Below are 12,182 nucleotides of genomic sequence, written 5' to 3'. Positions count from 1 at the left end.
AGATGCTAAAATAACAACTTCCCAAGTAGCTTCCAAAACGTCCTTCAAAGAATGACATTAAGGCAGCCCTGAGGATTACCGGGACCCCCTCAGTAGTACATGACCTCCCACAGAGCCAAAGCAACTAGATTGGTGACTGATTCCAGCAGCATCAAAGGGGGAAGTGGCCCAACATTCGCTTGGCAGCTGCCTGCCCAGAAGAACTGCACTGTTGGTGGCTTATGGGGCCCAGGGAGAAGGTGGGAAACGGCCCGCTTCTGTGTCCCAATATCCCAGAGGAACAGAGTTATAACTGACAGAAATGTAATAAAGTGGTCTAAAGCAGATGTAACCAGCTATGGATATTGTGAAACATACCGTTGTCTTATTAAAACAAATATTAAAATTTTTATTAAAATTGAAAATCAAAGCGTTAAAAACTTGCATGCCCCATCAACTCTCATATATTCCCTTATTTATTCAGATGTGCTCTCTAAGCCACACCCTTTGGCAAATAGGCTATAAAAAATTTTTGATTGCAAAATATGCAGACATGAAAAGTGCACAAAACATAAATGTGCAGTATAGGATAATTATAAGGCCAATGCTACTATTTGTGTCAAATAGAGCATGGTCAACATTCCAGAAATCCCCCAGGTATCTCATCCTGGTTCATATGCCCTCTCTGCTCTCTGACTCAGTGTTTATTACTATTGTCACTTCTATGACAACTACTTTCTAGCTTTTCATCACAATTTTCCACCTATGTACACATTTCTATCCAATGCTGTTTCATTTTTGCTAGTATTGAACTGTATATGAAGAGAATCATACTGAAAGCTCTCTTCTTGGGTTCTTCTTCTCAATATCATGTTTGTGAGTTTCATTAGTGTAGCTGGTCGTGGCAATAGTCATTCATTTTCATTGCTATGCAATACTCTGTGATATCAGTGTGCTGCAATTTGATTATCTGTGCTGCTGGTGATAGATCTTCCAAGTGTTTCCAGTTCAGGCTATCATCAATAATGCTGCTATGACCTCCTTGGTCTTGCATCTGATTTAAGTTTGCACATGTTTCTCAAGGGTATATGCTTAGGAGTAAGGAAAGGACTAATCTGGTGACTGTAACTGGTATCTCACTGTGATTTTTTTATTTTTTTATTTTATATATATTTTTAAATATATATTTTATTGATTATGCTATTACAGTTGTCCCATTTTTTTCTCCCCTTTATTCTCTTCCACCCTATACTACCCTACCACCCAATATCCCCCCTCTTTGTTCATGTCCATGGGTTGTACATATAAGTTCTTTAAATGGATGGTTTTTATCTACTGAGAGTAACATCTTTTCATATGTTTTGGCCACTTGGTTTCCTCTTTTGACATGAGGTTATTCAAGCTCTTTACTCATTATTCTATTAATATAATTCTTTTTCGTACTTTGAATATAAGTGCTTTTTAAGCATCTTTGCCCCCTTACAAATTATCTTTTATTTCTGTTGATTTTAATCAAATTCATCAATCCTTTTTTAAATTTTCATTTATTCTATTATAGTTTTCCCAACTTTTCCCCCTTTGCCCTCCTCTGTCCGCTCCCCACTCCCTGCTCCCACAGTCCATCCCACATTGTTGTCCATGTCCATGAATATTCATACATGTTCTTTGACTACTCCCTTCCCTTTCTTTCCCCCGTTTTTTCCCCTCCTCTCTTTCCTCTGGCAGCTGTCAGTCTGTTCCTTATTTCCATGACCCTGATTCTGTTTTGCTTGTTAGTTTATTTGTTCATTAGATTCCTCTTATAAGTGATATCATACGGTAATTATATTTTACCAACTGGCTTTTTTCACTTAACATAATAGTCTCCAGCTCCAGCCATACTGAGGCGAAATATAGGAGTTCCTTCTTTCTTTCTGCTGTATAGTATTCCACTGTGTAGATGAACCACAGTGTTTTAATCTATTCATCTACTCATGGGCGCTTAGGCTGTTTCCAACATTCGGTTATTGTAATCAGCACTGCTATGAACATAAGGGTGCATAAGTTCTTTTGAATTAGTGTTTCAGGATTCTTAAGGTATAATCCTAGCAGTGGAATCTTTCTTTATGATTGATATTTTAGGTGTAGTATTTAAAATCTTTACCTACCATTAGGATATTCTTACATTATATTTTCAAATCTTTAGTCACATTTGGATCTATAATCCACCTACAATGGGTTATTGGATCAGGTGTTCAATAAAAGTCAAGTTTATTTCCTACAAGAAAATTTCTGTCCCTGTAGGACATCATAAAGATGCCTATAGTCCTAAGATCATTTATTGGAAGGAAAAATCGTATTTTTCCCCTCTCTCTGACATGATAATCAAAGGCCTATCTGACCAGAAGTTGCTTTTTTGCAACCACCCCTCCCACATCAGAGGCCCTCTAATCTTAATTGATTTTCATGCTGATATAAATCAGCAGCCCTCCTTGCCTCCTGCAGTGTTATTGTTCTTGACACAGGTGGTCATTCTGACCTGGTCACACAAAGAAAGTAATTTTCCATACCTAATAGTGTTCAGATATTGGTTCCTATAACTATCCTTCCACTCTGACTTCCCTGCATTTACTGTATATAATTCTTTGGCACTTGCCAAGCAGCGTGGGGATCCATTTCATCTTGCAACCATTCAAGATGCCTTGTGTGTAAGTTGCCCTCAATTAACTCTATTAATCACCAAATAAATAGAAATACATAAATATGTCCAAATATTCATGTATCTGTCCACATAGGTGGGGGATCTCTATTCTGGTCCAGCAGTCTGTATATCTATGTCCCTATCAATACCACATTATCTTTTTACTACAGTTTTTTTTTTTTGTAAGAATTGTTCAAGTTTAATGTGAAATTAAAAAAAAACAACAACAACAAAAGGAAAGAAGCCCAATTTCTTTAATGTACAAAAATGTATGAGTAAAAACAAAAGCAAGTTAAACATTATCACATGTGCTCACACTACTGTCTAGTTCTTCAGGTCAACTTTACTCTTCAAATGATAGAAAGGAGGAGGAAATTGAGGGGTTGGGGAAAAGATGAAAAAAACCAATATTTTTCTACTATGTGTATTCTGTACTATGCAGAGCTGTGCTCCCGGAGACAGCTTCTTTACTTCTCCTCTGTGCAGGAATTCAGTTGTATGTAAAATTAAACCTGCTCAAAAGCTGAGGGAGACTAGAAATGATGGGTCCATATCCTGGCGCGCTGACATACAATTCAAACAATGGTGCGGCTACCAGCTTGTAATTTTTAGGGACAGCAAACAAGGCTTTTTCTTGAAGTTGAACCGAAAACAGCTTCTTATGTTCCTTCGGTTTTGTAATATGTGCAGGAATGTATGGATACTGAGGAGGCTTGAAGTTCGGTCTCCACCAGTTCCTGATGCCGTCGTCGATGACCCAGTCCTGCAGGACTCCATCCTGGCAGCCTAGAATCTCTGCCATTAAGCGTTTTAGTCCTTCAACTTCATCTTCTCCCGGGTTAAGTTCATCACCAGGTAGTTTGAAGAAAGTTGTTCCCAGCTGTAGCAGTAGCACATGGGGTAGGTAGCCCGTGCTCGTGTACAATCAGAACCTCTTCTATACAGTCCTCCTCGTTCCAATTTTATCAAATTTCTCCCTCATGCATTGAAATCTGGCTGCAACAGAGCTATCCTTCTCATAGAGGGGCTCTTTTGTACCAAAAGTGTAATTGGTAAGAGGGTGCAGATTGATTGTGCGCTCCAAGGTGAGGGACTTGGTCTGCTGGATGTACTTGTTGCCGAACTGGTTGACGCTCCGGGGCCAGCCGGTCTGCGAACGATTGGGCGGCACCACGGACAAGGTGAGGAGCACCGATGGCGAGCGGAAGGGAGGAGAAGCGGGGAGACTTTCCCGGTGCGGGCAGCGGTCGTCTGCGTCCCGCTGAGCAGCCATCGCCCGCCATTAACAAGGGAGGAGGTGTCTCTTTACTACAGTTTTATTTGCTAAGGCAAGACCCCATTTTATTCTCATTCCTCAAGAGTGTCTTGGCTATTGCTGGCCATTTGTTTTTCCACATTTATTTAGAATCAATTGAATTCTATCACTTATCTCTTCGGTGCAATAAATCTATAGACCACTTTTTGGAGAAATGACATATTTTAAATGTTTTACCTTCCAATCCACAAAGAGTATTTTTATATTTAGGACTTCTTAAGTGTCTTTTAATATTAATACAATTTTATAATTTTTACCACAGAGGACTTGCACATCATTTTTAGCCTTACATTTAGTTATTTGATAATTTTCATGCCATTTAAATATTAAGTTCTTCAAAATTTTATTTTCTATATATATATATATAAACTGTGTTTAATTTTTAAATATATTTTGTTTCTAGCAAATTTGTTAAACAATCTTTTCATTGTAATAATTTATGTATGGATTTCTTGGCATTATCTATATACACATTATATATAAATTTCTGTCCCTAGATCTCTCATGTCTATTTCCTGCCTAATGTACTTGCTAAAATCTATAGCATAATATTGATGACTATGGCTATGCAAGTATCCTTGAATTGTGTCAATCTCAAACAAAAAGCATTCAACATTTCACCATTAAATATAATGATTACTGTGGCATTTTTGTGTACACTTTTTATCACATTATAAAGGCATTCTTTTCTATTTCTAATCAGCTAAGAATTTTTTTAATGAATGAGTTTCAATTTTAGCAAATGGGTTTTTTTTCCATTTTGCTTCAATTAAATAATCATATGTAGTTTCTTCTTTCATCAGTCCATGTGATGTGTTAAGAGCAATTTCGTGTCCAATGAAAAGTCACCCATATATATGATGAACCTACATTAGTCATGATATAATATCTTCCTGCTTATTGACTGATTTGAGTGCATCGCTATTCAAGTGAGAGTGACCTATAACGTTCCTTTACCATATTGTCTTCATTGGGTGTGACATTGAGGTTTTGTTAGTCTCATAAAGGAGATAGGTTAACATCTACTTTCCAAAAGAAATTCTACAGCATTCTTTGAATATTTTGTAGAGATTTCCAGTGAAGCTACATGAGCCTCTGGCTGTCCTTAATGAAATATTTTTGATAACTGAATCAATTGATTTCATGTTTACAAGAAAATCCAAACTTTTTGAGTATGTTTCATCAGTTATATATTCTAAAGATTTGTCTATTTCATGTCAATTTTCAAAATTATTGGCTTTCCAGTACTTAGATAGCACAAATAAGATATATATAAAAATATACATACATATATCTCCCAAATACAAATCTTTTTTTAATTCTTACAAATATCTTCACCCACTCTGTGCCTTTACTTTTCACTATCTTAATAGTGTCTTTGATAATCAGAATTTCTGAATTTTTACATAGATCCAGTTATCCATGTTTCCTTTATAATTATAAATGGTTAATTCTTTTATGTCTTGTTTAAAATAATTTTCCCTACCTTAGGTTTATAAAAAAATTCTATCTTATCCTTGAAAGTTTTATTTTTACCTTTAAATTAATTAAATGGATGTATTAAACAGTCAAGTTTCATCTTTATTCCTTTATACCCAACAAATTTTGCTATGCATTATTTCCATCATTATTAACCATTTTGAACTTATTTTTTACTTCCTTTATGATTTTCATTTTGACTAGTGATTTATTTATAAGTCTATATTTTTACTTTTAAAAACATAGGAATTTCTGCTCATATTTTTGTTATGAGTTTTAGCTTAATTTCATTGCTGGATCACAAACGATGTATAATTTTAATCCTCTAAATATTTTTAAGACCTAATCTGTGGTTACTATTTTGTAAATACTCTACATGTGATTGTAAAGGGTATAATTTGCACTTGTTTGGCAAGATGTCCTATATATGCTCATTTTTTCATCAGCTATTCATAACTTCTACATCATTACCAACAATTTAGAAATTTGTGTCTCAAACAACAATGAAGTTGTTTCTCCCTAGGCATCATTGACTCATTGCTGCTACTGAGAATTCAGCCTTTGACTACTATTCAGTTGAAAGTCATCTTTCTTTCTCTAGTAACCTCTCTTAAGATTTCTGCCATTTCTTTATGACATTGTTTTTTAAGTATGTATTTTTTTATTCCTTCATTTTCATTTTATTTACCATTTCTAACCATCAATTGAATATTGTTCATTGGGGTTTGTTTTTTTTCCTATTAATTCTTACCAGAAGATAAGTTTATTGATTTTTAGAGAGAGAGAGAGAGAAAGATAGATACATAGGTGTGAGAGAGAAACATCAATCGATAGCTTCTCATGTGCACTACGACCAAGGACCAAACCCTCAAGGTAGGTATGTGCCCTGACCAGGATTGCACTGCAGCATTTTGATGTACAAAACAAAACTCCAACCAACTGAACCACCCGGCCGGGGTCATTGTTCATCTGTTTGGAAAAAATCTGAGCTACTATCTCATTACTCCTTTTCTTATTCTCTCCTTTTTTCTTCCAGCATTCCAATTAAACATAAATTCAACTAAACCTATTATTTTTTATACCTTTGTCTTTATGCCTCTCTATGCTCCATTCTTGGCGCCTTTTTTCTGATCTACTGCACATTATAAATTCTCTTTTCTTCTTTGTCCAATCTGTTATTAACTTTATCCACTGTGACTTTAATTTTACTTATTACATTTTTCATTTTTAGAAATTGTATTATATCCTCTTTCATTACTATGTCTCTTTTTAAATTTCATGTTCCCTGAAGCTCTTTTAAAGCTTATTTTTATATCAACATACTTGTTTACTAATCTGTATAAGATTATTCCCATAATATTATCCCAATAATTAAAAGTTTGTTTCACTGTTCTAATTGTCATGGTTTCTTAGTCATCGTGTCTTCTTTCTTTCTTTGCTTGTTGATCCTATTGACTACATGCCTGTCATTATAAATGAAAAATAATTTTTATGTGTAATTCAGGTTTGGAATTAAGTGAATTTTCTCTAGATTTGCATTGGATTCTACCAGCTACTTTGAGACACATACATACTCATGATAATGCAAATTTAAGGTCTGAGATTCCATGAAAATTCAACTACTTCTGGTCTTTCATGAATGACTTGCAAGGACTAGCCCCTTACTCTTCTTTGTTCCTTTGAAGGTGCAGACTTTTAGGTCCCAGCTTCCTGTGGTGAGGGGCTCTGAATGGACGTTGGATGAATTTGGTTTTGTTTTCTTCTCTCTTAACTTTATAACGTCATCATACCAAAGGCTCAAACTTTGTGGGTTTAGCAAATGTCCTCAAAGAAATACCTAACTGGACTCCCATTATGTCTTCAGTGCTTTAAGGTTTTGGAGGTTAGACATCTTAAACAAGTCTGTTTAGGATTGTTTATAGTGGGAAGGTGGCATGCAATCTTAGGTCACTGTTAGTGAAATCACCTCCCCACATTTCTATTCAGATCATTAGGTTCATAGGCTTTATTCCCTTTTTTTACATTTGCAGGATGTTCTTTATCCTTCTGTTTTTAAATTAGACTAATGTTTTTAAAACAAAATTAAGTGTTGAAAAAATTTAACTAACAATAAATAAAAATGACCCCCACAAGCAAGGCACTAATAAAGCTATTATACAGTTTCTTTTCTCTCTTTTTTTGCACATTTCTTTTCAGATGTATTAAAAAATTTCATGATGTTACAATCATAGAGCATGTATGAGAGAAGGCATTGAATTCCTTACATTTCTGAAAATAAGGGAAAACCTGTGTATATTTATATAAAAGAAGAGGATCCAAAACTTTCAGCAGATTTTTCAAGTGTGCCTATTACAACACTTTAAAGATTGAGAATTGTGTTAGTAAACAATTCTGATATTTTTTGCAAAAATAATACCAGGATATAATGTTTTTCTGACATACACGCACTACTCTAACTAGTTTTCATTGTGTCTCATGACCAACTGTGTTACTCCACAGTACTTTGCCAGATCTTATTCTCAATGTTGGATGAATGGCTCCAGTTCTTTGGGCTTATGTATTACAAGAAGCACAACAAGGATGTATCTCCTTCTAAACGTTAACCCCTACACCCCACCCTGGGCAGAAAAGGGAGATTTGCCTGAGAGGTCCCTTAAATCCTGGATGAAATCGGAGCTTATACATTTTCCAGCCAGGCTATGACAGTCTCCACAAAATCAACTCACAAGGCCTTTTCTGCTTGCAGGAACCTTCTGCGACACAAGGGACTTCATCCTGAGTATGCAGAAGGCATATAGAAGTCCACAACAGTGTGATAACTTTTACTGCAAGCTTCCCTGGGATCAAGTGACCTCAGGAAGTCACCATCAGTGGAACAACCATGTTCTCCCATTTTCCTTCTCTGTCAGTGCCCTTCACTCATTCAGGAGCGAGACCTACTCAATCTGCCCACACAGTTTCTAAAAAGAGGTGGGAACAGCCAGGGTTTCTGCAGGTATCCAGGGCCCAAACACTGAGCACGGGCAGGCTTCTATCACGGAGCAATAAAAAATGGGAGCTGTGGGGAGCTAGCAGCGTTCATGCCTTGTTGACACAATCTTGAATTGCGTGGGTTTGGGCTTCTGAAACACCAGCCCCAAAGCTCCTCTCCTTGCGCCCTGGTTCCCACTTCCCCGGACAGCACTGACTCAGCAGCTGAGGGAGACGCGCTGTGGGCTTGGATCGCTCGCTCTTTGCCCAGGCCACTGGCAGTTGGTGGGCCAGCCTCCTGGCCAGCCAGGGGTGATGAAACCTATCACACCCAGTGAAGAATGGGACTGCGAACCCCCTAGTCCCCACCCCACCCTTCCTTCCTCTCTCGGGGGGCTAAAAGTCTGCCACGAGGAAACCCCAACAGCAACAGACAGGGTAACCTTCCCTGGGAGATGCAGCTCCTCCTCGTCCTGGTGGCCCTTCTCCTGCCCCCTGCGGCCAGAGCAGGTAAGTGACCGGCCAAACCTTCAGAGGCCCAACCCCATCCCACAGACTCTGGACACAGGCTGCCTGGTCACTTCCAAACTCTATGTCGTTGGGCACATCATTTGAATTCACACTTCTCAGGTATCTCATCTGTAAATAGAAATAATAGCAACACCTACGCCATAGAGTTGCTATGACAGTTACATTAGTTAATGTACATGAAACTCTTGGAATGGCCCCTGGCATGCAGTATGTGCTCTGTAACTCTGCTCTTTGAGTTCATTCTGCAGCCCGTGTATCAAAACCTAGGAGACAAACAGAGACAGCAATAACAGTCCCTACAGCTCATGTCCTTTACATATTTTATTTATTTATTTTTATAGGGAGGGGAAGGAATGGAGAAGAAGGGGAAAATTAATGTGTTCTTGCTTATCCCATGCTCCCTATGGGGGACCTGGCCCACACCCCAGGCCTGTGCCCTGCCTGGGAATCTAACCGGTGATGCTTTGGCTCACAAGCTGGCACTCAATCCAGTGAGCCTCACTGGCCAGGGCTCATGTCTAGAATATTAAAACACAGTCCATGTTGCTTATGAGGCTGACTTACAGAAATGAGGAAGAGAAAGTACCAGGAAGTCCACTCCGGAAGGCTCTGGAATCTTCATCAGGGCAGCAAATCCCACCCCAGCCCGCCACCTTGAGAGGCAAAGTGGTGTTGCCTGCAGCAAGGATTGTTCTCCACAACAAGGATTGTTTTGAGGCAGGTGGGGGGAGCTGAGCCCTGGGCTGGGGAACCAGCAGCGTTTCCTGCAGAACCCTGGAGGCCTCTCCCATAACGGGGTACCTCCTTGCACACCCCAATTCTCAACACCAATCCTCCTCTCCCTGCGTCATCTCTGTAGCCTCCCCATCTTCTAGCCTTTCTGGAGCCACCAAGCTGTGAGTTCAGTGAGCACGGTAATGACTGCTGAATACTTCCTTCCAGCGGAGATCATCGGGGGCCGAGAGGCCAGACCCCACTCCCACCCCTACATGGCATTTCTTCGAGTCCAAACTCCCATGGGAGGAAGTGCTTGTGGAGGGTTCCTGGTGCGAGAAGACTTTGTCATGACAGCAGCTCACTGCTGGGGAAGGTGAGGAACCAAGGAGCTCTCAACAGGCAGCAGGGCAGGTCCAGAAGCACTCGTGAGAGCGTTGGGCTGAAATCTCGGTTCCAGCACTCAAGGGGTGAATAGAGACTGTGTAGGTCCTGGGAGACAGGGCACAGGCCAGTGTACATACTCAAGGACAGAAGGAGGGGACAAAAAGCACACATTGGAGCTCAAAATATGAATTTCAGCTCTATATAAATGTATTCTATTGATTAATTGATCCTCAGGGTCACCGTGTCCCCCTACCACCAAGAGCCCAAGCCTTTTGAGAAGCAGAGGGCATAGAGATCTCTGCCCCAGAGCCCTGCTGTCCCAGAGCCCTCCTCTCCCCTCACTTCCCCAGCTGCTATCTTGCTGCCATGGGCTCTGCACCTTCCCTGCAGAACTGGTGGACTTTACCTATGGCAGCTCATACCTACCTCGAGACCATGTTCCCTTGCAGATCTATAAATGTCATCTTAGGAGCCCACAACATTAGGAGACCAGAAAATACCCAGCAGCGCATGTCTGTCCTCAGAGCCATCCGCCACCCTGGATTTAACCTGCAGAACCTAGAAAATGACATCATGTTACTGCAGGTACCATTTGCTAGACCCTTGGTTGTCCACCTGAGCTGACTCCTTTCCAGGTCGGGGCTTCACCTTGTTCTGGGACCATGGAGAAGGGGTGGTGGGTGGAGTGCTGCAGAGACTTCCTCTAAGTGCCCACATTCCCACCAGCTGCAAGATAGAGCCAGACGGAATCGATTTGTGAGGCCAGTGTCTCTGCCTCGGACCCGGGCCGGGCTGAGACCAGGGTCCCAGTGCACTGTGGCTGGCTGGGGCCTGGTCAGTCAGAACAGGCGAACAGACACACTCCGTGATGTGCAGCTGAGAGTGCAGAGGGATCAGGTGTGCAGAAGGCAATTTAACAGCTACAACGGCCGACGCCAGATTTGTGTGGGAGACCAGCGGCAGAGGAAGAATCCCTTCCGGGTAAGGCCACAGGCATCTGCCAACACGACCTGAGACAGAGGGGTCTGGGCAGAGCTGGGCAGTGGGAACAGACTACCTCTCCATGGCCTCAGCCTGAGGGCCAGACCAGAGCAAAGTGGGGGCTTTCACCCATCAATCCAGTCTCTGACGAGGGGAGGAGTGCCCAACACTCAGCATGCATATGCAGTGTTTCCATGGGAAAGGGGAAGGTTGAGCTAGAGACAGTACCCACAGCCAGGGTTGAAGACAACAAAACGAACGATGCAGGGGCTTGACTTTCCACCCGCACCACCCTCCCATTTCACGGAGAGGGCCGGCCTTAGGACAGGAAGAATGGGGAGGTGCGGAGTGCCAAGGTCTGGCTCAGTGTTTCTTTCTCTCATCACCCACAGGGGGACTCCGGGGGCCCCCTTGTGTGTAACAATGTGGCTCAGGGCATTGTCTCCTATGGAAGCAGAGTTGGGACTCCTCCAGCAGTCTTCACTCGGGTTTCCAGCTTCCTTCCCTGGATAAATAGGACAATGAGACGCTTCAAACTGCAAGGGATCAAAAGAGACGCCCGCCAACCCTCCTATGATTGACCCTCCTTCTCTGGGACAGAACTGGTTCCAGAGTTTAATAAATGTTTATGTCTAGAGTGCAACTAACCGATTTCTTGTGATATTAAACATCATTCTGCAAAAATGTATCCAGGACTGTGCCTGAGCTCCTCCAGGAATGTGGAGTCCTTTCTTTGCCCAGGACAAATGAACCTCCTGCAATCCATGCAGGGGACAGGAGGAGCTACCTCCCTCCTCAAAGCCAAACACTCACCATCTCCCTTCCCCACACTATTTGTGAGTTTATGGAAGGCCACTAGTCCCCCCAGGGTGAGGCTCTCTGCCCTCCACCTTTCCAGGGGGACTCCCGTTCCAGATATTAAGAAGCATCCTAAACTCTGTGCCCCTGGTGTGTGTAGCACGGGCCTCCCAAAGGGAAAGAATTGAAACTCCAAGCGAGGTTCAATTAATATGCGACAGAGGTGGCGTCTCGGATAAATGGGAACATGAACTTTTAATACATGGTGTTGAAACAGCTAGAGAGTATGAGGGCATAAATTAAATGGAATCCATTCCTCAAAATTCAAAAATCAAAATTCACCAGCTT

General features: G+C 41.0%; 2 protein-coding genes across 2 annotated transcripts; one reads left to right on the top strand and one right to left on the bottom strand.

Annotated features, from left to right (window-relative positions):
- Window positions 1-3,149: 3,149 nt before the first annotated feature.
- On the bottom strand, window positions 3,150-3,932 carry LOC129074114 (cleavage and polyadenylation specificity factor subunit 5-like). Its single transcript, XM_054577786.1, is given in 1 exon segment — window positions 3,150-3,932. A coding segment is annotated over 1 exon segment (783 nt).
- A 4,806-nt stretch (window positions 3,933-8,738) lies between these two features.
- Window positions 8,739-11,617, top strand: LOC129074071 (cathepsin G-like). Its single transcript, XM_054577767.1, has 5 exons — window positions 8,739-8,933; window positions 9,897-10,044; window positions 10,505-10,640; window positions 10,782-11,036; window positions 11,429-11,617. The coding sequence occupies exons 1-5, from the start codon at window positions 8,879-8,881 to the stop codon at window positions 11,615-11,617; spliced, it is 783 nt and encodes a 260-aa protein (XP_054433742.1). The 5' UTR covers window positions 8,739-8,878.
- The last annotated feature ends 565 nt before the right edge of the window (window positions 11,618-12,182 follow it).

The sequence above is a fragment of the Pteronotus mesoamericanus genome, unplaced genomic scaffold (assembly GCF_021234165.1).
Source record: "Pteronotus mesoamericanus isolate MK-2021 breed Mesoamerican mustached bat unplaced genomic scaffold, CSHL_Meso_final contig_46, whole genome shotgun sequence".
Classification (NCBI taxonomy): domain Eukaryota; kingdom Metazoa; phylum Chordata; class Mammalia; order Chiroptera; family Mormoopidae; genus Pteronotus; species Pteronotus mesoamericanus.
Note: the sequence above shows the minus strand (reverse complement) of the source record. Positions and strands in the feature narration are given on the sequence as shown.